The sequence below is a fragment of the Mauremys mutica genome, chromosome 1 (assembly GCF_020497125.1).
Source record: "Mauremys mutica isolate MM-2020 ecotype Southern chromosome 1, ASM2049712v1, whole genome shotgun sequence".
Taxonomy (NCBI): Eukaryota; Metazoa; Chordata; order Testudines; family Geoemydidae; genus Mauremys; species Mauremys mutica.
The window spans coordinates 71,198,307-71,225,199 of NC_059072.1; the positions used below are offsets into that span (position 1 = coordinate 71,198,307).

Below are 26,893 nucleotides of genomic sequence, written 5' to 3' on the forward strand. Positions count from 1 at the left end.
ATAGTGTATAAATAGATTGCTGCATCCATGCAGAGCCCGCTGGAAGTCAGTTAGCCTCCACGCAGGCTCAACTGTACACCCCCGTGTTCTTAGTTGGAGGATCAGGGTCTTTGTTTTAACTTCATGTTTACTAGGGGACAAAATTCATGCTAAATCTTGTGTCTTTGTGAACACCTTATTTTAACTTTGAAGGATATCTAAACCAAACCAAACCAAATGTAATTCCTTCAGTTTTGGAAAACTAGTGAACCATTCCTAGCTCTTCACATTTCTAGGACTTTCAGATTGTTAGGCTAACTAGAAAGGACATAGGGTTAAGGGTAATATGTATGTTAAATTGTTTTATTAAGAAAAGAATTGGATAACTAATTTTATACAATTTTTAAATCATAGAATATCAGGGTTGGAAGGGACCTCAGGAGGTCATCTAGTCCAACTCCCTGCTCAAAGCAGGACCAATCCCCAACTAAATCATCCCAGCCAGGTCTTTGTCAAGTCTGACCTTAAAAACCTGCAAGGAAGGAGATTCCACCACCTCCCTAGGTAACCCATTCCAGTGCTTCACCACACTAATGCACTATTCAATCCTGTTTTTTAAATAATATTTTACATTGATGTGTCAATTTTTTTCTGGTGTTGGGCTTTACAGCATTCTGTCTGGCATTGTCATAACTAAAATAATCTCCTTTAGAGCATGAAAATAGTTTCTTTGAAAAGCGAGCTGGACTTTTTTAATTTGGCTATCATCTTAAAAAGAAAAAATACAAATTTTCACACCCCTACACAAAACATTTTAAATTGGAAATCAGCTTGAAGAGAACAAGGGCAGCTATCCAGTTCCACAAGAAAACATGATATGCACATTCCTTTTAAAATGTGATTAGCAAATATAAAAGACTGTAAAGTCTACTAATGGTACATACTCATGCTTTGCATGAGATGGAATACTAATAACAAAATGCCAACTTTTTAAAAAATGGTCAATTTTTCTTAAATATGCACATATACATTACAGTTTTATTAATCCAGACGGCCAAGCATTGGCCTTTTGCTGCTATTAAGAGGAAACACTTAACTAATAATCTTAGCCCCATTTTAATAGTAATGGTTCTATCTGAGCTGCAGAACCCATCTTGTTACCTAAGGTTCTGTGCAGTTGGGAGTAGGAGCTATCTGTTATATAAGAAAAGGCCTGCTGCCTCCTTAGTCCCAACAGAAGGGACAGCTGCATAATGTCCTTTGTAGCAGTCTGTTATGTGGCATTAGCATGGAAAAAGCAAATCAAGATCCAAGAACATGCTAAATTGTATTATTGGTATTGAAAATTATTTTCTTAATAAGTTTATTAAGGTTTACCATGACTCAGTTTCCGCACAAGCATTCCTTCATTAATTCAATGGCCACTTAGTAATAAATGTACATGCGTAAGCATATACTCTTGTATTATATACCCAACAGCAATACAGTTATAAATACTGGCCAAAATACTCTCAACAGGATCAGGCCTGGGAGGGACCTTCCAATCATGACGTGACTCCAGAGGAATAAGGAAAGGCACTGACAAAGTACCCCTAGAAAACCTTTCTTTTTTAATACACTATAAGAAACAGGTGATGTCATTGTTTGTTGTCAGACCTTACTAACTCCAGATGAAGCAGCTAAGTTTGAACCTTGTCCTCTGCCCCGGTCAAGACAAGATTAATGACTGGGCCTCTTTCTTCAAGGTTTGCATCTTATCTTGTTTGGCTGTATTTCTCTTTGACTACCAAACTACACATTTCTTTATACTAAACTAAACAAACCAATTATTTACAATGCCTGGTGCCCAATTAACAATATTTTCTTTATTTCATTTTCCATGACTTTAAGATTAAGCTAGATAAGTTTATGGAGGAGATGGTATGATAGGATAACGGGCTTAGTCAATAGGTCAATTAAGTGCCACACTGGTAATTAGTACAATGGGTCAATGATAGGATATTGTTAGCCTTTTTCCAGAGGGTATGGCTGGAGAGTCTTGCCCGCATGCTCGGGGTTCAGCTGACTGCCATATTTGGGGTCGGGAAGGAATTTTCCTCCAGGGTAGATTGGCAGTGGCCCTGGAGGTTTTTCGCCTTCCTCCGAAGCATGGGGCAGGGGTCGCTTGCTTAAGGAGTGGGTGGATCGGCTTATGTGGCCTGCATCTTGCAGGAGGTCAGACTAGATGATCATAATGGTCCCTTCTGATCTTGAATTCTATGATTCTATGATTTCTATTACCTCATCCCAAACCTTAAATGAGATAACACTGGTATTTTTAAGGGTCATTACAAGATTAACACAAATAACTTGTGTTTTCTCATGAACTCATCCTTTTACATGCTTCAGTCCTACCATTCATGCTAAAAATCCAAACTCAGTTTGAAACCATAGCCTGCTTAAGCCTAACGTGGGCCTATGTTACTACAGTTGGCAACCTTTTCAAAGTTGGCTGCCTTAATGTTGGACATCAGAATCCATATTTAGGCAGATGATACAAAAATGGGGGGAGCTGTAAATAATGAAGAGCAATCTGGATCTCTTGGTAATCTGGGTGTGAACAAACTACGTACAGTATTTTAATACAGCTAAATGTAAACACATAGGAACAAAGAATGTAGGCCATACTTAACAGGATGGGGGAGACTATCCTGAGAAGCAGTGACTCTGAAAGAGAGATGTTCTGAATGTGTGCTTCCAGCATGATGCTGCGGTTAAAGGAGACGGGAATGTCAAGTAGGAGTAGAGAGATTCTTTTACCTTTGTGTTTGGCACTTGTGCGACCCCTGCTGGACTACTGTGTTCAGTTTTGGTGCTCATGAGTTAAGAAGGATGTTGATAAATTGGAGAGGGTTGAGAGAAGAGCCATGAGAGTGGGGAAATTCTGTGGCCTGTGTTATACGAAAGTCTGACTAGATGATCACAGTGTCCCCTTCTGGCCTTTATACAGGACACATCTTGTGAGAAGCTGCAAAGTTTTGACAAATAGAAATAACTTTTTATAAAAGGTTTATTGAAATAAACCAATGTGATTGGTTGTCGCATTCTTACAGCAACTTCAAGCTATGTAGCAAAACTCTTATATTTTGAACAAGCATTCAGTTTCTCTCAAGAATCCTAGTTGAAGAAGTTTTGTATTATAAAAAAGAAAAGTATGTGGAGAAGTTTATGTACCTTTGTATTCTGTGATTTTTTGGGGATGGGGAAAAAGGGAGAATTATGAATATTTGCAGTAAACATTTCAGTTTGACTCAGAATTGCCTTTGCTGGTTTAACAAAATGTTTAGGTCTTTTTCTACTGAAATCTTGAGAATTGTAATGTGTTTTTTTTTAATTTAATACTTTCAGAGGTTTTGTGAAACTGAAGTACTTTCATTGATTTTTTTTTATGTAATGTAACATGATGTACCTACGTACCTACGTGTGTGTGTCTGCATACACATGTAATTTAGTCTTTTGTTGAGCTGTACAGGTAGGGTGACCAGACAGCAAGTGTGAAAAATCGGGACGGGGGTGGGGGGTAATAGGAGCCCATATAAGAAAAAGACCCAAAAATCGGGACTGTCCCTATAAAATCGGGACATCTGGTCACCCTATGTACAGGCAACATCACAAAATCTTATTTAGTTATTGTGAGAGCTTCTTGAAATATTATATTATACTCCCTTTTACCGTACAAAGGAAAACCCCTTTTGGTATATGCATTGCAGATTAGTTGTTTCAGGATCTATGTAAAAGAAAATCTATTTAAGGAAGGCTCTTAAGAGATAAGTAAGCTTCACAAAGCCTTCCAAAACAGAATTATTTTATTTTAAAATGGGTTAGAACAAACTTTGGATTAAATAAAGGTAATTAAGGTAATAATTGGAGATATACCAATCTCCTAGAACTGGAAGGGACCTCGAAAGGTCATCGAGTCCAGCCCCCTGCCTTCACTAGCAGGACCAATTTTTGCCCCATATTTGACATATTGAGCCTGAAAAAGAAATCTCTTTTGCTTTGTGTCAAAACTGTCTAGATATTTTCCAGGTTAACTGGAAAGTTTCTTTCAATCCTGAAGTGTTTTAACATTTCCTAATTGTCTGTGGATTAGTTGCTTAGACTTGCAAGTTATGTTTACATTTTGAAACACAATGTTTAAAAATAATTTCTTCCTGCACTTACCTACTGAGACCTGAAGTATGCATTTTATTTCCCATGGAAGAATTAATAACACGACAAATACCTAATGGAAATACTTCTTCTATCATGTTTGTGGTGTCTTTCATTTTTGTATAATAAACGTAGAACTTTAAACTCAGATTTGAAGGGATAAGTAAAAATGAAGTTGTTTTTTAAATATTTAGTTTTAAAGTTTAAATGTATTTTAATTTCAAGGTTTGTACATATATTTTGTATTTCAAGGTTTGGTCATGTATTTTGTTCTTGATTTGTCATCATAACCATTGAATATTTAATTTACAAAATATATTCAGTTTGGGAGTGGTTTTCAAAATTGTCAAAGTGAACATTGAAGCAAAAGTCCTATTGGAAGTTCTCTTTAAGTCCATATTCTTGAATTGGTAAATAGGCTTAATTAACAGCCTTCTGTTTACATTAGGGTTCATTTATGAATAATGCCCAAAGAATCATCTCAATCATAATGTAATACTCTATCAATATTAAATAGCTGAAATGAAACAAATTTGCACCCAAAACTTAGATACCTAGAGGATTTAGAGGGGCTTGGGGTGGATGGAAAGAGAAATAAATATTTGATACTTTTTAAGATGCAACATTTTTATTTAAGGGAAAATATTTTAAATAGATTTTTGTACCATACGTATGATGAAATTTCAAGACACTAATTGTTTAATGGAATCTGAATTAGCCATTAGGCTTTTAAATTCCTGTTGACCTTGATCTAAGGGATTAACAGCAGCAAAATATTTTAACATGCATTAAAATTCATTTTTTTTCACCAGTGTAAATCTGTCAGACTTTTCCTTTCACTTTGCTGTAAAGCTTTTTGTAATTATATGTCCATAAATATCTGTCAAACAGATACGGAAGCCAGTGAGGTCCAAACATTGTGGCGTGTGCAATCGATGTATAGCAAAGTTTGACCACCACTGCCCATGGGTGGGTAACTGTGTAGGTAAGTGATTGCTCAAATATGGAATCTTAACAAATAGAGAGGGGAAAAATACAGTTAGGTCAGTTTGTCCACCCCTTTCTCAATGCAGGATCGTTCTCTACAGTATATTCCTCTGTATGTTGTAAATTCCTGTTTTAAATGACCACAGTATCATGGTTTCTGACAACTTCCTGCGAAAGACTAGTCTAGGTCTTCAGTATTACCAAAAGCATCTTGATGTTCAGCCTGAATTTTCTTTTTTTCTGATTCATTGCGTTATTCACAGTTCTCCTTTCCGTTACCAATCCACACATAAGTACTTATAGCTTTGTTTTTAAGGGCTTATCTATATGGAGCAGAAGTGTGCAGTAGAGGGCTGTGATTTCTAAAGTGCACTAACGTGCACTAACTGACCATGGTGTTCCTGCTGACATGAACTAAAAAGATTGCCCCAACAGACTCTACATGGGCCAGTTCGCATGCGACACAAGTGTGCTTTAGAAAGCAAACCCCTCTGGTGCATATTTCTGCTCTGTGTAGACAAGTCCTCAGTAAACTGATTTCATCCCTATTAATTTTTAAACATTTTATTTCAGCAATAATTATAACACCACATAAACAGTATGTAAGTATGTTTTTGTCAAATATGAACTCTAATGCAAATCATTAATCACCTTTTCAGTTACTTATCAATACAGCATCTTTTTCATTTCCTACAAAAACAAGAGTGCATATACTGACTACAGTGGTGATTAGTCTCTTTAATATATATGAGATGAAGCATGGAGTACTAGGAAATTAAAGTCTGGGTAACAGGTAAACTCACAAACAAGTATTTTCCATTAGAGAACTGTAGCCAAGTGCTCAATTAATTCGTTGCTATGTGTCAGTAGATTCAAGATGGCTTGCCATCTAGGTGGATTTTCTACTCCCGGGGAATTTCTGCAGAAAAAAATTAAAAATTCTGTGCACAATATTTTAAAATTCTGCAAAATTCTGAATATTTTATTTGTCAAAATAACACAGTATAATCATGCCAGTTTCAATTATTTTGATAAATTATTTCAAGACACCTGTCAGCAAGCAAGTCTGAAATAATACAGACAACAAAAAAGTTTCAGGAAATGTTTTTTTGACAAATAGATTCCTTACTAGGCATATTAATACAGAACTTTGAGTAATAATTCATTTAAACTACAGTACAGAACTGTGTTTCCCGCACCCCTCAGAAGCGATGCAAAGGCTTGGGGGAGTCAGGGGAGCTGAGGGAGAGGGAAGTAATTGCTGGGAAGGAGCCTGGCAGTGAACCTGGAAGGTTGTTGGGTGTGGGTGAGAGAAGTATGGAACAGTTCTTTTGACGCTCATTCAGTCAGCCACATCTGCCCCGTACCAATTTGTCCCTGTACCCCCACCCTACGCCTGTCCCCATGTGTCCCTGCACCACCCTGACCCCATGTGTCCCTGAAACTGTTCCCTGTATGCTGCTCACTTGGGCGGCTGCACAGGAGAGATTCAAGTGCTGCCCAGCTGATTAGCAGAGTGCGCACAGCCAGCAGCATGTGTTTATGTGCCCCTTCTCTCTCTCTCTCTCTCTCTCTCACAACACACACACAGTCTCTGTGTCTCACACTCACCTCCCAACACATACTTCCAACATCATTCCTCATATATCCGTTGCTTATAAAAGCAACATTACAACATGTTTACAGATGAAGGAAGCTCTTTGATTTTGGAGGAAGGAAGTGCCTTGTGTGCTTGTTCTAACTTGTATGGGTTTTCTGCTTTTGTCTTATTTATTTGTTCATTTCACTTGTTAAAAGCACTTGATTATTTTTTGCCTCTGGAGGAAGCTCCTGGTTTAATAGGCAAAATATTTGACACAATTAAGTGCTCTGCTGCTTGCATACAGAGGGACACATCTTTTGTAGCCTATCATCATCTGTGTAGTGTCTGTGTGGTTAGTGCACATCCTAGGGTCATTGGAGTACTGTACTAGTGAATGTATTTTACAAATTGAGGGAAAGTTGAGAAGTTCCGAATAGTATATATACAAATAAATGTATCACAATATTAGAAATACATCTATCAGGTATATTAACGCATGGCAAAAGTGGTTCTTCGAGTGATTGCTCATGTGTATTCCACAGTAAGTGTGCGTGCTTGCCACGTGCACCAGTGCTGGAAGTTTTTCCCCTAGCAGTACCCGTAGGGGGAGAGCACCCTTCTTGACCCCTGGAGTGGCGCCTGCCTGGCACGATATAAGGGGAGCTGCGCGTTCCCACCCCCCACCCCCCCAGTTCCTTCTTGCCGCCAGTGAAGGTGCGTCGGAACTGCTCAGCTTCAGCCTTGCTGCAGCTTGTCCCCAGAACTGTTCATTCAGTAGTATCTGTAGTCAGTTTAGTTTTCAGTGGAGTTTAGTTAGTGAGCCCGGGCCAGGGCATGCCCCATGCCCCGGGATTTAAGTCGTGCGGCTCCTGTAGGCGTTCTATGCCAAGGAGTGACCCGCACACAAACTGTGTGGGAGAAACCCATATCAGCAAAAGGTGTAAGATCTGCAAGTCATTCAAACCCTGGACTAAAAAAGAAAGGGACATTAGACTCCGGGCCATCCTGATGGAATTGACGCTGGCCCCGACCCTGGCATGCTGCTCCGATCTGGTACCCGGCACCGCGCCTGAAGCCCTCCAGGCGGCTAAGGACATCATATCCATGCCGGTGCCGGGAACGCCACCAATGTCGGCCCCACGCTCCAGAGGCAAGCCACTGCTGGGATCACTGCAGTCATTGCCAGCCCAGTACCGGTCTCAGTCAAGGGAACGTTCCTGACACTGCTCACCGCCTAGTGACCGTTCAGGGATCAGTCCATGTGGATCGCCCTTGATGCCGGCCAGACTGTCTGGATGGGTGCCATCTGATCGAGACTCCCAGCACCGCTCGTCTTCACAAAGCAAGCTCAGACAGGACCACGGCGGACATCGCCAATGGTCCTCGCCTCAAAGGGAGTACCGCAGTCGGTCGCGGCATGACCGTCGATGCCGTTCCCACTTGGAATCCTGCTCGAAGTCTCCGCCAAGGCACCATAACTCAGGGCGTCGATTGCCGGCTCCTCGCCATCTCGGGTCCACCTGTTGAGATCGCTCGCAGAGCAGTTACTACCATCAGTGCCGTTCTCCCGCTTCGAGGTCGCGGTCCCGCAGTCGACGTAGATCCCAGCACCGTCGCCGCTCCCTGTCCAGAGGCAGCAGCAGCGTGTCGTACACCAGCCCCACCTCTGCTCACAGTCGCCTGTCTACAGGCCACAGTAGCCAGCCTGATCGGACAGCCCCGCTGGTGCCTCAGCAAGTGCAATGGCACCGTGCGTCGTGGCTGGCCCAGTGGTACCAGTGGGCACCGTGGCCTCCGGCGCAGCCCCTGGTGGGGGCTCGCTTGGTGGCTGGGGCATCGGAAGCACCATCAGCCTCAATACCTAGACCGCTGAGAAAGGAGTTGACAGGCTCTGCTTCCTCAGTGCCATTCCCGGAATCTGACCAGGTGTTGGATCCTCCGGTGCCGGATGACACCCAAAGCACTGCACCAGCCTCCTCGCCCCGTCCGGAGGAGCTGATTGCGGCCCCGTCCCCCTCCATCCCACAGGAGGACTACCGAGTCGATCAAGACTTACTAAAAAGGGTGGCAGCGAGCCTCCATCTCCAGGCTGAGGAAATGGAAGAGCCCTCAGACTCCCTGTTCAGTGTGCTGTCCCCCTCGGCACCGGACAGGGTGGCCTTGCTGCTCCATGAAGGGGTGGCAAAAATTTCAAATGCCCTGTGGCAAATGCCAGCCTCGTTGGCTCCCATCTCTAAGAAGGCGGAGCACAAGTACTTCGTACCCACTAAGGGGCACGAGTGTCTGTATACCCACATGGCACCCAAGTCTGTGGTGGTTGAGTTGGTCAACCACAGGGAGTGACGGGTAGCCAGCCCTGACCCCAAAGAACAAAGACTCTCGGAGGCTGGATGCTTTTGGGAGAAAAATGTATTCGTCGTCAAGCTTCCAACTGAGGGTAGCAAACCATCAGGCTCTCCTGGGTCGCTACGAGTTTAAACTCTGGGGATCCCTCCTGAAGTTCAAGGACTCCCTCCAGGAGCGCGATAGAAAGGAGTTTAAGGCACTCATGGAGGAAGGGGCAGCCACCACAAGGGCGTCTCTGCAGGCCACTTTGGATGCAACGGACATGGCCGCACAGTTCATGGCCTTGGTGGTGTCCATGAGACAGGCGTCCTGGCTTCTGCTCTCTGGGTTATCTAGCAAGGCGCAGTCGTCAATGCAGGATCTCCCTTTTGATGGGAAGTGCCATTTGTGGAGGAAACGGACACAAGCCTGCACAGCATGAAAGACTCCCATACGACCCTCCAGACCCTGGGCCTCTATGTCCCTGCTCCAGCAAAACCCAAGTTCAAGCCACAGCAGGCTCCCACCCGGGCCACTCTCCCAAAATACGAGGCCGCACATAAGAAGCAATGGGACTATAAGAAACGTCTGCAAAGACAATACCGGTCTGCCCCACAGCCTGGAACCTCTAATGGCAAGCAGGCGGGTAAAAGGTGGTTTTGACAGGATGCTCAGGGGTATCCCGCCATTTTCAGCCCCAATAAATCTCCCTTTTTCCAATCGACTGTGTGCGTTCCTACCAGAATGGTTGCGGCTCACCTCGGACTGCTGGGTCCTCAACACCATCTCCTGAGGTTACACCCTCCAGTTTACCTCCTACCCGCCCAACCACCCCCTGCCCCTGTCCCTCTTGGGGGACCCATCGCATGAGGCTCTGCTCGAGCAGGAGGTCGGGAGGCTTCTGGAACTATGAGTGATAGAGGCGGTGCCCAAGGAGTTCCTGGGCAAGGGGTATTACTCCGGGTATTTCCTTATCCCGAAGGCCCAAGGGGGGCTCAGACTCATACTGGACCTGCGAGGTCTGAACCAGTACTTGGTAAAACTCAAGTTTCACATGGTTTCCCTGGCCTCCATCATCCCCTCCCTGGAAACCGGGGATTGGTAAGTGGCCCTCGATCTACAGGATGCGTACTTCCATATCCACATATTCAAGGGGCACAGGCGCTTCCTCCGTTTTGTGGTGGGACAGAATCACTACCAATTCACGGTCCTCCCGTTTGGTCTGTCCACTGCCCCCAGGGTCTTTACAAAGTGCATGTCGGTAGTAGCGGCCTACCTCAGGCGCCAGGGGGGTCCAGATATTCCCCTATCTGGACGACTGGCTGGTCAAGGGCACCTCCCGGTCGCAGGTGAGGGATCATGTGGCACTCCTCCTGTCCACATGCACTGCCCTGGGCCTGTTGGTAAACAACACCAAGTCCACGTTAGTCCCAGTGCAATGCATAGAGTTTATCGGGGCGCTCCTGGACACAATGTTGGCCAGGGCCTCTCTCCCCGCAGACAGGTTCGAGACCCTGAAAGGGCTCATCGACTCGATCATAAGTTTCCCGGTGACGATAGTCAGGTCCTGCCTACAGCTGCTAGGTCACATGTTGGCATGTACATATGTGGTCCACCACACCAGGCCCAGGATGAGGTCCCTACAACTCTGGCTGGCCTCGCAGTTCTCCCAAGCTGCGGACAGGTTGGACAAGTCCTCACCATGCCGAACTCGGTGACCGCCTCCTTACGATGGTGGTCCACACTGAGCAATATGCTCCTAGCGATGCCGTTCAGGGACATGGCCCCGTCAATGGAGCTGGTGTCCGATGCATCGGACCTGGGCAGGGGAGCCCATGTGGCGAGTTTTCAGACCCAAGGCCTGTGGTCTCCGCAAGACCTGACTCTTCACATAAATGTCAAGGAACTCAGGGCAGTGTGGCTGGCGTGTACTGCCTTCCGCTCGCACCTGAAGGGCAAGGTAGTCAGGGTTCTCACGGACAACACGGCCTCGATGTTCTATATCAACAGGCAAGGCTGGGCCCAATCCTCCGCCCTCTGCCACGAAGCCCTCAGCCTGTGGGACTTCTTTATAGCCCACGACGTCCACCTAAAAGCTTTTCACCTACCAGGCGCCTGGAACATGAGGGCAGATCGCTTGAGCAGGGATTTTTCCTTTCAGCACGAGTGGTCCCTACAACTGGAAGTGGCCTTCCAGCTTTTCCGGAGATGGGGAACTCTGCAGGTGGACCTGTTTGTGACCTGACAGAACCGATGATGCCCCCAGTTCTGCTCTGGGGGGGGCCTGGGGAGAGGCGCTATCTCCGATGCTTTCATCCTGCCCTGGTCAGGCCAACTCCTATATGCCTTCCCCCCATTCGCGCTGATCAGCAGGGTCCTAGAGAAAATAAAGATGGATAAAGCCAGGGTTCTCCTCATTGCCCCAGCGTGGCCCGGGCAGCACTGGTAAGGGACCCTCTTGGGCCTGGCGGTGGCTCCGCCTTGGCCATTGCTGCTCCGCCCGGACCTGCTCTCTCAGGACCATGGCCGTCTCCTCCACCCCAACCTGGCAGCTCTTCACCTCACGGCGTGACTGCTCAGTGACTAGGTGGTGAGGCGAGGACATGCTCAGCTCCGGTTCAGCGCGTCCTCCTTGATAGTAGACGGCCCTCCACTTGCCACTCTGACATGGCGAAGTGGTCTCGTTTTGCTAGGTGAGTGACGGACCAAGGTGTATCCCCAACGGCCGCCCCGATCCAGCTTATCCTCGATTACCTCCTCTGCCTGAGGGCCCAGGGCCTGGCACCCTCGTCAGTCAGGGTGCATCTGGCAGCCATATCTGCCTTCCATCCCCCAGTGCAAGGACATACAGTGTTCTCCCATGCTATGACTGGCTGATTCCTTAAGGGTTTGGACCAGCTTCACCCATATTCTAAGCCCCTGGTCCCGCAGTGGGACCTGAATCTAGTGCTGGCTCAGCTTACGGGCCCGCGTTTGAGACGCTGGCCACGTGTTCCTGGTCTCACCTCTCATGGAAGGTGGCCTTCCTGGTTGCTATCACATCGGCTGGGCGGGTCTCTGAGCTCAGGGCCCTGATCTCTGAGCCATCGTATACGGTGTTTCATAAGGACAAGGTCCAGCTCTGCCCACACCCCGCATTCCTCCCGAAGGTGGTCTCCACCTACCACATGAGTCAGAACGTTTTCCTACCAGTCCTCTGCCCCAAACCTCACACGACTGATGAGGAATGCTGCCTCCACACGCTCGATGTGAGGCGGGCTCTGGCTTTCTACCTTGAGCGAACCAAGCCATTCCGAAAGTCCTCGCAGCTGTTTGTCGCCTCAGCTGAGTGCGCGAGAGGCCAGTCGATTTCCACTCAGTGACTGTTATGAGCTGGCGGGTGTTCCCCCACCGCCTATTCTTAGGGTACGCTCAACGCGGGCGCAGGCCTCGTCGGCTGCCTTTGTGGCCCACGTCCCTATTCAGGACATTTGTAGGGCCGCCACGTGGTCTTCGGTTCACACGTTCACCTCGCACTATGCGATAGTCTCCCAAACCAGGGATGACACCGGGTTCGGCAGGGCGGTACTGCGTCCCGAGAACTTGTGAACTCCTACCCACCTCCAGCAGATCCAGCTTGGAATCACCTCCTGCCCTCCTTCCCCTCTGTCAGAGTTGTCTGGCAAGAAGGAACTGAGGGTGGGGGGAGCACGCAGCTCCCCTTATACCGTTCCAGGCAGGTGCCACTCCAGGGGTCGCTCTCCCCCTATGGGTACTGCTAGGGGAAAAACTTTCTAGCATCAGTACACGTGGCGAGCATGCACACCTACTGTGGAATAGACATGAGCCACACATCTCGAAGAACACCAGTTACGGAAAAGGTAACTGTCTTTTTCATTTTGAGCAAATGCTGTTACGTTACGTGTCATTCACTTCATTTTAAATTTAATTACACGTAGAATTTTTTTTGTTTCATTCATTAATTTAACCAGTTTTTTTTTAACATCTTGTTTGCCTAAATTGTTGTCTATCCATCTTTTTGTTGAATGTTTTCTTTTCAGTTGGCTGTCAAGCAGTTTAAGGTCAACTCGTCCTATACCTTTAATTGTCAAAAGAGGATGTGGATTTTTGTCCAGATTTCTATTTTCTGTACATCTTATTAAATATACCTGCCCTCTGTTGCCAAGAAACAAAAATAATTCAGTATTTTTTAGACATACCAAAACAGTTTTTGAGCTCTTCCTGGTTCTGCAACAGCTGTTAACTAACCAGTTCCCAAAGCTGTGTTGATATCAATAAAGCAGATTGTAAATTAAACAAGCACATGTGAATTTCAGCTGCAGTATGGTAGGAGCACAGAAAAATAAAACAATGTTTGGCCTTATTGAAAGGGCAAAATTGTAAGGGAGAAAAATACCTAGTTTCAAGCTTCTAAGAAGTCATATAGATATTACAGACTAATGTAATGTTTCCAGAGAGTAATGTTTCTATATAAAGTAATTAGCAGTGTTCTCCTAAAATAATTTAAATTTAATTCACATGTAGATCAGCCATCAAGCGTATTACTGACTTTCTCAAGTCGGAAAAAATTAATTCATGTTGTTTGTGTTCATCTTTAGGGGCAGGGAACCATCGCTATTTCATGGGATATCTGTTCTTTTTGCTTTTTATGATCTGTTGGATGATTTATGGCTGTATCTCTTGTGAGTACATTTTTTCTTAATTGTTTTAAGTACAATATTTCATTTAGTTCCTCATATGAGTATTTGCACTATCAGAGTTATACTTTGATACTATTTGTATTGGAATTGAGGTATGCTTTAGTATCTGCCCAGTTCAGGTGTTCTAGAATAGAAGAATACCTAGTTATTATAGAAAAATATCTCATTAAGAATTCTATACAGTCCTTGTTACTATTATTCCATGCCCTTCATTAAGTTACTATAATCTCTGTGACTTTAAATTACAGCTGGTTAGAAAAGGAGGAACAAATTGTGAAGGTTTTTGAAAATTATTTACATATTTCATTAAAAAAATTGCATTTTGTCAAAGTTTTCTGACCAGTTCAAATTTAAATACTACACTGATATATAGAAAAAATGTGCGATCTGAGGATTTTATATGATTTTTAAATCTATAATTTTTTTCTTCTTCCAGACTGGGGAATCCATTGTGAGACTACTTACACAAAGGATGGATTGTGGACATACATTACACAAATTGCCACCTGTTCACCTTGGATGTTTTGGATGTTTCTAAATAGTGTGTTTCATTTCATGTGGGTGGCTGTGTTACTCATGTGTCAGATGTATCAGGTATGACAAGGCACTTTGTTACTTATTATAGTCAACCCTGAATATTGAAAATAAATTTGCATTCCCGTTACATCAAATATTCCTTTTTCAGTTTACTTAACACTGTTATAAAACAAGGCTCAGTGATCACAGAAACAAGGTTTGCGGAGGGTATAGAAAGCAGATTGTGTTGTCAATCATAGGGGTTGCCTCATTTAGAATAGGGAGGGAATCTGGGGTCACCAGGCAAAAGGGAGATGGTCTTATTGGGAGTTGAAAGAGTGTGAAGGTCTTTGTATACCTGTACAAATGATCATTTTATTAAGAGTGAAAGGGCTTAGAAGTCTCTATTCAGTAGCTCCCTTGACAGCCATACAAGTGAAGATCGTTTGAATAGGATAGTCATTGAATTAGGTTAGAAGGCTTTCTTCAATCACTTTTGGCTGACATTTTCTTGGTTTGAAACCTTGGATAATTTTTTTCAAAAGTGCCTAAGTCCCATTTTTAAGAGCAATTCAGGCACTTAGACTCCTGAGTCTCATTGACTTTCAATGAGACTTATCCTCCTAAGTCACTTTTCAAAATGGGACTTAGGCTCTCCAGTCACTTAAGTGCTTTTGAAAACTGTACCCTTATTTCATATTACATGGTTAAAGCCTGTTGCAAATTATTAGTGCTTCTAAATGGCACTCAAAGAGATTTAAATGCTGATACTCTTTCACCTATCACCTTCATGACACTCCTAGCTTTTAGTGGAGCAGTCATCAGGAACTCGAGACTGCTTGGCTTGTCTACATGGCACGGCACAGCTCTCTAGAGGGGTCTGATTTATAAAGCACTGTAACATGTTGTGGTTTAATTGCCCCACATAGACCCTGCTAGCATGCTCTAAAAGGTATCTAATTTGCATCTGCATAGACTTGTTTAAAAAATTCAGTGCAATGGTTTATATGTCAAAAGTAACTGTTCATTGTTAATGATTTTAGCAGAAGCTTCCAGCTAAATTGACTCCCACCGGGCTCCTCCCAGGTGCTGAGGTCCCCAACTTACCAAACTTCCAGCTTTTTCCTCTTACAACATTTTCCATGCAGTTCTTTGTCATAAAAAAAACTAGGGATGTCACGCAATTAAAAAAATAAATCACGATTAATTGTGCAAATAAAAAAATTAATCACAAGTAATCGCACTGTTAATAATAGAATACCACTTATTTATATATTTCTGGATGTTTTCTACATTTTCAAATATATTGATTTCAATTACAAGACAGAATACGAAGTGTACAGTGCTCACTTTATATTTATTTTTATTACAAATATTTGCACTGTAAAAAACAAAAGAAATAATCTTTTTCAACTCACCTATACAAACAAGTACTGTAGTGCAATCTCTTTATCATGAAAGTTGAACTTACAAATGTAGAATTATGTGCAAAAAAACCCTATATTCAAAAATAGAACAATGTAAAATTTTAGAGCCTACAAGTCCTACTCAGTCCTACTTCTTGTTCAGCCAATCACTCAGACAAACAAGTTTGGTTACCATTTGCAGGAGATAATGCTGCCAACTTCTTGTTTACAATGTCACCTGAAAGTGAGAACAAGTGTTGGCATGGCACTGTTGTAGCCAACATCGCAAGATATTTACATGCCAGATGCACTAAAGGTTCATATATCCCTTCATGCTTCAACCGCCAGCAGAAGGTTGATTTTCTTTTTTGGTGGTTCAGGTTCTGTAGTTTCTGCATCGGAGCGTTGCTCTTTTAATATTTCTGAAAGCATGCGCCACACCTCGTCCCTCTCAGATTTTGGAAGGCACTTCAGAATCTTAAAACTTGGGTCGAGTGCTGTAGCTATTTTTAGAAATCTCACATTGGTACCTTCTTTGCGTTTTGTCAGATCTGCTGTGAAAGTATTCTTAAAACGAACATGTGCTGGATCATTATCCGAGACTGCTATAACATGAAATATATGACAGAATGTGGGTAAAACAGAGCAGGAGACATACAGTTCTCCCCCAAGGAGTTCAGTCACAAATTTAACAAATGCATTATTTTTTTAACGAGCATCATCAGCATTGAAGCATGTCTTCTGGAATGGTGCCCAAAGCATGAAGGGTTATACGAATGTTTAGCATATCTGGCATGTAAATACCTCTGGCTACAAAAGTGCCACGCGAATGCCTGTTCTCACTTTCAGGTGACATTGTAAATAAGAAGCCAGCAGCAGTATCTCCTGTAAATATAAACAAACTAGTTTGTCTTAGCGATTGGCTGAACTTGAAGTAGGACTGAGTGGATTTGTAGGCGCTAAAGTTTTACATTGTTTTGTTTTTGAGTGCAGTTATATAGCAAAAAAATTCTACATTTGTAATAAAAAAATAATAATAATTTAAAGTGAGCATTGTACACTGTACATTGTACACTTTGTATTCTGTGTTGCAATAGAAATCAATATATTTGAAACATCCAAAAATATTTAATACATTTCAATTGGTATTCTGTTTAACAGTGTGATTTTTTTAATCATGATTAATTTTTTTAGTTAATAGCGTGAGTAACTCTGATGAATCAACAGCCCTAAAAAAACCTGTGGCACAGGGAAAATACAGAGGACTAAAATAAATTTAATTTGATATCAAAATAAATTATAGATGCAATACTGTACTAATTGTATTATTCAATTTCATCTTCATTTAGTAAAAACATTCATCCTTAGTTTAGCAGAAACTGCCACAGAATTTCGAGTTTCTCCTACTGGAGCACGCAGATATGAATGGCTTTGCCACAGAAGTTGCATTTAGCTTGCAGTAGAGTATGTGGTGCCTAACCCTAGACTATAGGTTTGTCTATATTGGGAAACTTATCCATTGCTGATAGTGGTTGTCAGTAGTAGGTCTTAACTGTCTCTTTTTCAGCTTGTGTTTGCAAACTGTTTAATTGCTTGTGTAATGGTACAAAAATATTTAACACCATTGCAGAAGGCATGAGTGAAACATGATTAAAACAGTTCAGTGACCGAGTGCATACAAGTTGTGTAAGTCTGGTCTCAGTTATGCATTGTATAATTAACTGGACAAAATCTTTTCAATGGAATCTACACTAGTAGTTAAACAGTTTCCAGCTGAGGGCACCCGTTGTTGTTAACTGTTGTCAGCAGTGGTCATTTTCCTAGTACATATATAGCTTAAAAATAGTAAGTTGGGTCTACATATTGTTAGCTCAATGTAAAATTAGTTCAGGCTCTTGGCTGTTACATAAAATAAAAGTAATAGAACTACAAATGCATATAATAAAGAAATTGTGTGTATTTGCTGTAGATCAGAGTAGTTACAGATGAGACTCAGTTTTGTAAACATAACTTTACTCTTCAGAAAAAAGTCTATGTATACATCTCTGTAAAGTACAATACAAAACATCAAAGTTGATATTATGCAGGTAATATTTCTCATACTAAGAACCATATTAATTTTTCAAAGTCAATAGGTTATTTACATATATTTTGGTATAGTTTGTGGAAAGGATGGTGGCAGTTATAAATCCATTCTTAAAGCTCTCAAAAATGATAATGGAAGGCATACACATGCCTGGGAGGGTTGAACAAATATCTAGACAAGGAAATAGCAATGCAGCTGTTCCATTGCGAAAAGAGTACTCCTGGGGGGATTCTGCTCCAAAAAATTAATTATCCTGCAAAATTCTGCATACTTATTTGTCAAAATAATGCAGTATAATCACACCAGTTTCAATTGTTTTGGTTATTTATTTAAACTACAATGCAGAAAAAAGTCACAATTAACTATTCAGCATTACCTAAACACATGAAAGATAAGTTACAAACACTTGGTAACCAATATCCTGCATTCCAGTTATAATCCTGGATTTTCATTTAAATTACGTTACAGAACACCAAAGAGAAGGGGAAAAAAAAAGTAGAATGTCATTTTAAATTGCTCAGACTTTCACACACGAAAGTCGTACAGTTTTGCTAATCGTTGTCCTGAACCTGCCTGGGTACTTTGGGAAGTGCTTGTTTCTGATTGCCCTGACATTGTATTGACTGCTTGGTAAATGTTTTATTTGCCCTCAAAGTCTTTTTTTTTTTTTAATGGGTAAGTAAAATAAATTCTGAGCTGTAATCTAACTCCATTGTGCCACTTTGGCACAGGAAAAAGGTGAGAGAGCACATTGATCTTCCTAGCTTTCCCTTACTGTCATTTATAAGACTTTACATCACTCTAGTAATGTAGGGGCCTTAAAACTTTTACAGGTTTTATACTCCTTGAGGAATTGTCTAAGACTGGGAACAGTTAACTAACAATAGGAACGTTAACAACATTACTGTGTAGGCAGGCTGCTACATTTCTGCCTCAGAGTATGAGATCAGTTAACTTGCAGGCAGGCTGCTACATTTCTGCCTCGGGGACAAAGTCTGCCTCATGCATAATAAAAAGCCCTACCCCTCCCCGCCAGGCAAGCTGTAGTAGCAAGTGAGAGGGACAGAGTCTCTCTCGCTTGTTGGCAGGCACACACGCCTAGCCCCACCCCTTGATGGTGATCAACGTCTCCCATGCAGGCACACACACCCAGCCCTCCTCCCCCAGTGATTTGCGTGTCTGAGGCTGCTCCAGGCTCGCTTGAACATGTGTTGCCAGAGAAGAGACGTGTGTGTCCCCTGCAGATTTCTCTTGCATTTTTCTGTGCGGGGGGATACACAGAGGTGCAGAATTCTGTCAGGATTAAAAGATGCACTATACTGAAACAATTTTCATGCATTTTCCTCACTAAGAATCACTGAGCATTCACATACCCCGCTGAAATTAATGAATATGTTCACATAATATGTAATTCTATATGCTAAAATATAAATAGATTCTTTGCATTTTCTCACACTAAAGATCTCTTGTGATCAGACATTTAGCTTTTCCCTTGAATGTAATTGTCAGTCTTCCTTCCCAGACACCTCATTACCATGTCTGACCAGCAATCTTGTAACACAGACTGAAACTCTAACCAGTACCCAAAACAGTAGCCTGGATGAACAATCTGTCTGAGTAGTCTTGGAATGAGCCAAACAGTTCAATATGTTCTGTGGGGCTGGGATCTGTATTTCAGATGTTCCCATGTCTGCCCATCTAATGAGACCATTGTGTATTTTGCATTATCTGTCAGTACAAAAGCCAAAGGAGGAAAGTTTATTCAAATATCTTAACAAAATCATAGGCCAAATATTGGAATTATCAACTACAGGTTTAGACAGGAAAATAATATTCAAATACATCACATTAGCCATATTAAAAAAGGAATACTTTCCCTTCTCTATCCTAACAGTAAAGAACAAAGTCTTATCACAAGTCTTTTCACAAGGGCTTAGTTACCACTTCAGTGTTTCCAGTTATATCAGAAATAAGATCCACACTCCAAAGTTTGAAATAAACTGTCAGGCATCTCAGCTTTTTCCTTCTCTCCTGTAACGATGATTTAGAGCAACCACCAATATAGATTCCAAGTTTATACTTGTGATCCAGGGCCACCACACTACCTTCCAGTGGGATTTCCTGCCCAAGATAAATGAGCCAGGGTGACCACATCTATTCAGTGTGGCTTCCAAACCAATATAAAGCACCAAAGTACTAAAAAAATGTGAACATGCAACTTTCCAGTGTGCCTTCCAATCCCCAACTATCCCAGGATCCATTAAACTCCATACGTAAGTTACTTTAGAACAGTGGCTCTCAAACTTTTTTACTGGTGACCCTTTCACATGGCAAGCCTCTGAGTGCAACTCCCCCCCCATAAATTAAAAACACGTTTTTATATATTTAATGCCATTATAAATGCTGGAGGCAAAGCGGGGTTTGGGGTGGAAGCTGACAGCTTGCGACCCCCAACATGTAATAACCCTGCAACCCCCTGAGGGGTCCCGACCCCCCAGTTTGAGAACCCCTGCTTTAGAATGGGATATGTTGGTAGATATTTCTTCAAATTCTATGGAACCTGGAAGAACACTTTCCTCATGGCGCCTTGTGAAATGCTTTGTACCCTTAAATGTGATGAAGGCAAAATTACTATAATTGTAGTATTTAATACTGTTCACAAGGCAGAAAACAATGCAGTGTAGGAAATATGAAAAATGAAATGTGAAATAACTACATTATTTAATGTGTCCAAATCATTATTTATACTATTGTGTGTAGAAAGATAAAAGGTAACTTAAAAGAACTTGTCAAAACCTGTTCCTAGAGATTCTAACTTGGCCTTTCTCTTAGGAGCTTTGTTCTTTGCTTTTTTAACTCCACAGCCCCCTCTCTTGATTCCTCTGTGATGGCTTGAAAGTAGAGTTGACTAATCCCTTGACTGACCATTCTGATGGGTTCACTCTCTGCTATTGTTCCTTGCCACTCTCTGTTCTGTCTTCCAAGCAGCTTCCTTATTCCCTGGAGAAGTTTAAAAGACCTAGCCAAGATTTTCAAAAATGGTTTCCTAAAGTTAAACTCCTAAATAGGTGACTTGATTTTTTTCAAAAGAGAATATGAGTACTCAGGAGTTCTCATTCATTTTGAAAATCAGGCCTCTTCTTACAGAACCTGGCAATAGGTGCCTAACTTAAGGCTCTCATTTTTTTGAAATCGTGTCCTCTTGCTTTAGATACCTCTCTGTTAAAGGGACAAAACTTCAGTATATCCAGAAAAGGCAAGTAAACCTGAGTGTAATTTCCTGAATGCTCAGGATTATCAGACATGGCTTGTTGATCCCATAACATGGGGCTGAGTTACTATATGACACTAAGAATTCTAAAGCTTTAGCTTACAATAGTGCCCAGTTGTTAAGGGAGTTCTTCTACTTTTGTTTCCAGTGTTGTACATGCAATATACTACAGTAAATCCAGGCCTTGCATAATTTAAGACTTCTTCAGACTCCCCCTTTTTAGGTCAAAACAATTATGGAGTAGTTGCTGAAAACTGTTCACACTTCTTGAGTCAAATGACCCATGCAGAAGGTGTTTTCATCCCAATGTATTATTTCTTAGAACTTCTTGTTATTGAGACAGAATTTTACAGGTGAAAAAATTACAAAAATATCATCTCACAGTTACTTTAAGTATCAGTGCCGAGAAGGAAAAAAAGTTGTTTCAAAATTGTTTAAGATAATGCCTACTATAATAAAAATAATTGCTTATCTTATTTATTATCTCCAGTATAGATTATTAGGGATTTTTCTTCTGGATATCAGGATTTATTAAAAATGAAAACTACACAATTTGATACAGCTGGTTCTGTTCACTCAAGAAAGAAAGACTCAGAGAACGCAGATGTACAGGCAGAGCGATGCAGCTTGCATTGTGCCTTGTCCCAAACTAAACAGCCCCTGACTTTCACAAGCACCAAATAGTCCTGCACAATTACAACCATAAAGTAGCAAATAAATGGGTTTTTTTTTTTCCAGCCTTTCTCTTTCTTGGTTTGCTTTTAATTTTGGAAATTCTAAGTGTTTGTTTGCTTTATCTCCCGTCTTTTCTAGATATCTTGTTTAGGTATCACTACAAATGAGAGGATGAATGCAAGACGATACAAGCACTTTAAAGTCACAACAACATCTATTGAAAGCCCATTCAAGTAAGTTTATAAAAATGTCTCATTTGGATAGCCAACCCACAAATGAACTTCACAACTGAATGCAACAAAACAGAGCTGAATGCTGAAAACTATCTTCCAGATGCTGATAGGATCCCAGAATTTCATTTTTTTAAACAGCTATTTTTACCGTAAGCCAATGTATCTGATTATGGAAAGTGACTTATAATTACTGTTAATATTCCTAAATGAATCTAGCCATTGATGATTTAAGATAAAAAAAAAAATTATGCTCCCAGAAAGATAATAGTCTTTTTGTTGGTAAAGAAATGGAAAGCACCTTCCTTGTAGGGGATGTTGCCAGTTCACTAAGTTTGTTTTTGTGCTAGTAAAAGGACTTGCCTTCAACATTTCTTCTCAAGTCCCACCATGCAAAAGAAATTAGCAAGTGAGACTAGTAACATGGCTTCATGTGGTCATGACCTTTCTAGAGATGCACAACAGCCACAATCAGATTTCTTTTTGTCTGAGGAACACAAGCCTGTGCCCAGAGCAGTTGCAATGTATTGCTTTCCTCACTGATTTCAAATTCCACATCCTGTAGCCATTTCCATCAGCTTAGGAGCTTTCAGAAGATGTGTTCCTTAAAATCATGAAACAAGTGTTTGAACTGACTAAATAAGCACTGTTTACAAGATGGAGCAAAGGTGTCAACCACAGTTTGTTTACTTAATGTCCTTTCAGGAATTCAGATGTTCTCGTTGTTGCTTCTCATCTTTCTAAGTTTTGATTTCCAGAAAATCAAGGCCTACTCAGCTTTCGTAATTATAAGGCTTCACTGCCCCAAGCAAACAGAAACTTTCAGATTAAAAATAAATTGTCTTCCTGAGATTTTTTTACATATTAGAGACTGTAAAACTTTAAGAAATTGACAATGAGCTCTATGATTTAACAGCTGCTGGACTCGAAAGCTATCACTCCTTTCCTCTAGGTCCATAGAGATGTGCATACTCTATACTTTGTAGTGTTCAAGTATTCACACTGATCTTTATCCTATGAACCACCATATAATCTGAAGACCAGTATTAATTAAATTGAAGGTGATCCTGGGAGGACAATCACTTCATATTCATGTCTGGCCCTTCTAAATGGTGCAACAATTCCTTTTGAATAGGGGCCTTACCAAGTTATCCATGCCTTTGCCACTTCCAGAACGGTATGCTCCAATACACTGTGTGGGACTAGCTTTCAAAACCACTCTGAACTTCAGCTAACATAGAATGTGGCCACTCAGTTAGCGGTGTTTGTGGCATGGAATATATTACACCCATGTGCTACAGATTACCTTAGCTTCCAGTTCATCACTGGGTGCAGTTTAAGGTGTTGATTTTGATCTATAAATCCCTAGGTATTTTGTGTCTTAGCTATCTTAAATACCACTTCTTCTCATACTCCGTACTTTGGAAGCTCTTGTTCTCATATTTCCCTAAATTTCAATGTTATTTTTGGTCTTAGTTGATGGCACTCAGCTCTGAACTTCGCTTTCCTGTTGGTCCAACAGAGCATGATCTTCAGGATGCATTGTAATGCCTGTTTATTGGTTCAAACTATTGCCTGCAGTGGGTTAGAGATTGGTTCATGGTTCAGGGATTTCTCTTGAGCTTATTCAGTTTTGTTATTTTTGAGTTCATGTACTTTTACAGTCTATGCTTAGAAGTTGTAATATTCACATATTACAAAATGGAAAAAATAAAATAGTATCGTCTGAAATCAAAGGCAGGATAATGCTGCAGTTGTTTTTATATAATGTTCTATTGGTGCTATTGTTTGCTTTTTCTATCAAATATATTCTAGCAAGTCATTTTTTCTTAACTTTAAGATGGGATGATGTCCAGTGGTTGTTATATAACCCTGGCATACTATCTTGGGGAATGGCTGATTTAAGGTTAAAGAGTCAGCTGTGGGTTTTTACTCAGAATTTAGGTTTTCTACATTTGGGGAACTTTTTGGGAGAGCAAGCAGACATGGTAAATTTGGAAGTAGACAAACTTGTGCTATGTTCAGTGAATTGTGATGTTACTTACTAACGTATGTCTTCTTGGTTGGTTTTTTTTTAGCCATGGATGTATAAGGAATATTATAGACTTCTTTGAATTCAGATGCTGTGGTCTTTTTCGTCCTGTTATTGTGGACTGGACAAGGCAGTATACAATAGAATATGACCAAACTTCAGGAGCAGGCTACCAGCTAGTGTAGCACCATCTTCATCCTGTGAGCATATCAGATCTGAGTGGTGCCTGAAAATTTCTCTCTCTCGAATCCACATCCTTTGAACCGTAGCATGCTATGTGTAAGGCTAACGATGAATCTTACGGTACCTTCTCTTTATCAGAGTTTTATTAACGAAGGTAAAAATGGACAGAATAAACTGCCAATCCTGATAAGGAAGAGGAGGAAGATCAAAAAGGGATTTTAACCATTATTAACATGAGAATTATTCACAACAACATATTCACTGCATTTGTTGTTGGATTTTTTATTTAACACCTTTTACAAAGGAGCATGAGATTATTAAAGTATTGACATACCTAGTTGTGTTGTGCTGAACAGAAATATTCATTTCTCAATTTGAGTAATTCCATTGGAGTAAGAATCTGGAGTCTAAAACTAAATTTCACAGTGCAGTCAGACTTCATTAAGACTGCTACATTTAGTTCAGGTAATGTGATTTTATATTGATTTTTCTATAGTATTATGTACATGGGAAAATGTGCATTTCAATACTGTGATTAAAATCATGTGGTTTTATTGGGGATCGACTGTAATGTGTTAAGCTGCTGAAGCAGGGCACATGAGGATAATGTTCACAAATAAGTGTGTTACCTATATTGTATGGCTATCAGCAGTTATGGCCACCTGTTTCCGGTACAGTGAAATACTCGTAATAACCTTGTTTCGAGGTTGTACAGTCTGAAAATAAACAGTTGCACGAGTAAGTAAAGCTCTTCTGTCGAAGTTAAAGCCCTGCTTAAGTGCATGATATATCTTTTAAAAATAGACCACAATATATACTATATGATATTCAGCAAAAAATAAAACAGAATTTAATTTGATATCTTTGAACAAATGATATAAACAATTTAATACTAGGAGTGATCCAGTGTAATATATTGCATAGTGACTGGAAAGGTTTGAAGAGAAGTTGCATAGGGGGACCAAAGATATGAATGCAAAATCTCAGTAATAGAAAAGAAAGGTTTATAACAGTTTTAAATTCCATGTGATTGCAAAACAAATCGTGAAAACTGACTAAAACACTCATGTTGTTTGCATATAAAATGATTGAATCCAAGCTTAAGTAAAGTGTGATCTCTGTTAATAGCACATATGAATGGAAAATCTAATAGGACATTCTGAAGAAGATGGTATGTCAGCAAGTGGAAATCACCCTTGAGATTTTTTTCTGTTAAGTTCTCTCACTGCAAATATGTTTGAAAGGTAAGGAATGATCTGAAATCTCATTCCAAATGGGCTTTTTGTTGTTGAATGTGATGCACTGATTTTCTGTTATGGCGTTTTCCTATACTCATGGTGAATTATTCACTGTTTCCTTAACTATTTGTTTACAGAGAGACTTGGATTAGTTCTCTTTTAAGTGCTGTAGCAACCTAGTGGTTCGAGAAATCTGTGAAGGGAGTTTTCAGAGGGGACCTGGAAGCAGTTGATAGAGACCACTGTAAAGAATGTGTATCTGTATATAAATAATTTATCAAATAGTTTTCTCTTTGTGAGTGTGTGTTAGTATATTTAAGGTTGCTCATTTCATTTTATCAACCAAAAAGTGTAGGAAGATATCTAACGAGCTTTTAGTGATGTTCAATACTGCTGTTAATAGACATTATACCCTGCAAATTCACTGCATGTTTGATGCTTGGCAAAATTAGCATTCCCTGTAATATGCAGATTACAAGTATAAAAGCAATCTAGTGGTATTCCCACCCCTTGCCTTAGTAAGAGGAGCAGTGAAACTGTAAATAGGTGATGTTCAGTATTTGCAAGTAGACATTTTTTTCTTTAGCTGTTTCTTTGATCACAAGACACTCGCATAGTTTGCAAGTACCAGATATCAAGATTTACAGAAATGTAACGTTAGTGTACTTGAATGTTTAAGACTGGGGGGAAAAAATCAACATTATCTTTGATACAATGTTTGGGGGGAGTTGGTTACAGGGGTGGCAAGAGTTTTGTGCCATTTTGTCAGAATTTAGAATTATAACAATAATTCTGTTAACATGAACAAGAACAAATGACACCCTTATTCATATTTTTAATTTCTAAATGGAAAGCATGAATAAGCCTTCAAAATGTCTTTACTTATTTTACAATTAAAGGCAATGTTCTGCACCTCCAGGAAAAACTTTTTTTCCCATTTCTATTTGGGGTTGGCTGACATAAAGAACTTCAATCAGTTGAAAGTTTTTAGTAAATACATTTCATAGCATCAGTAATCTAATGCAGGGGTCCCCAACACGGTGCCCGTGGGCACCATGGCGCCCACCGGGGCATCTAAGTGCGCCCGCGTACTGGCCGGCGGACGAGCCTCCGCTGAAATGCTGCCGACAAGCTACATCATCCAGAGGCATCGCTGCCAAAATGCTGCTCTGGATGACGCTGTTTGTCAGCAGCATTTTGGCAGCGACGCCTATTGATGTTGCCGCTTGTCGGTGGAATTTTGGCAGATGCTTGTCCGCCACTACGGTCCTCTGTGGCTCGTCGTCTGGCAGAGGTTGGGGACCACTGATTTAATGTGTAAAGTACATTATTATTTTAGTTGTCCGATTAACTAACAAAGTCTGTGTACCAGAATGTTTGCAAAACAAGAGTGGACTTTGGTGGTAATATGAGGTTAATTTTGCAGTCTTTAATTGAGCATAGCTCCCTAGTGGGAGTTTTGCTTCATTAAGGACTGCACATTTGGCCAATA

General features: G+C 41.2%; 1 protein-coding gene across 3 annotated transcripts in view; it reads left to right on the forward strand.

The window, feature by feature from the left end:
- Positions 1-26,542, forward strand: part of ZDHHC17 (zinc finger DHHC-type palmitoyltransferase 17) — a 135,458-nt gene extending 108,916 nt beyond the window's left edge. For all 3 annotated transcript variants that reach the window (XM_044989002.1, XM_044989009.1, XM_044989018.1), the window contains 5 exons: positions 5,062-5,155; positions 13,663-13,746; positions 14,201-14,358; positions 21,857-21,951; positions 24,027-26,542. In XM_044989002.1, coding sequence (XP_044844937.1) covers positions 5,062-5,155; positions 13,663-13,746; positions 14,201-14,358; positions 21,857-21,951; positions 24,027-24,165 — 570 coding nt within the window. In that variant the 3' untranslated portion in view covers positions 24,166-26,542. The remainder of the gene's footprint in view (positions 1-5,061; positions 5,156-13,662; positions 13,747-14,200; positions 14,359-21,856; positions 21,952-24,026) is intronic.
- The last annotated feature ends 351 nt before the right edge of the window (positions 26,543-26,893 follow it).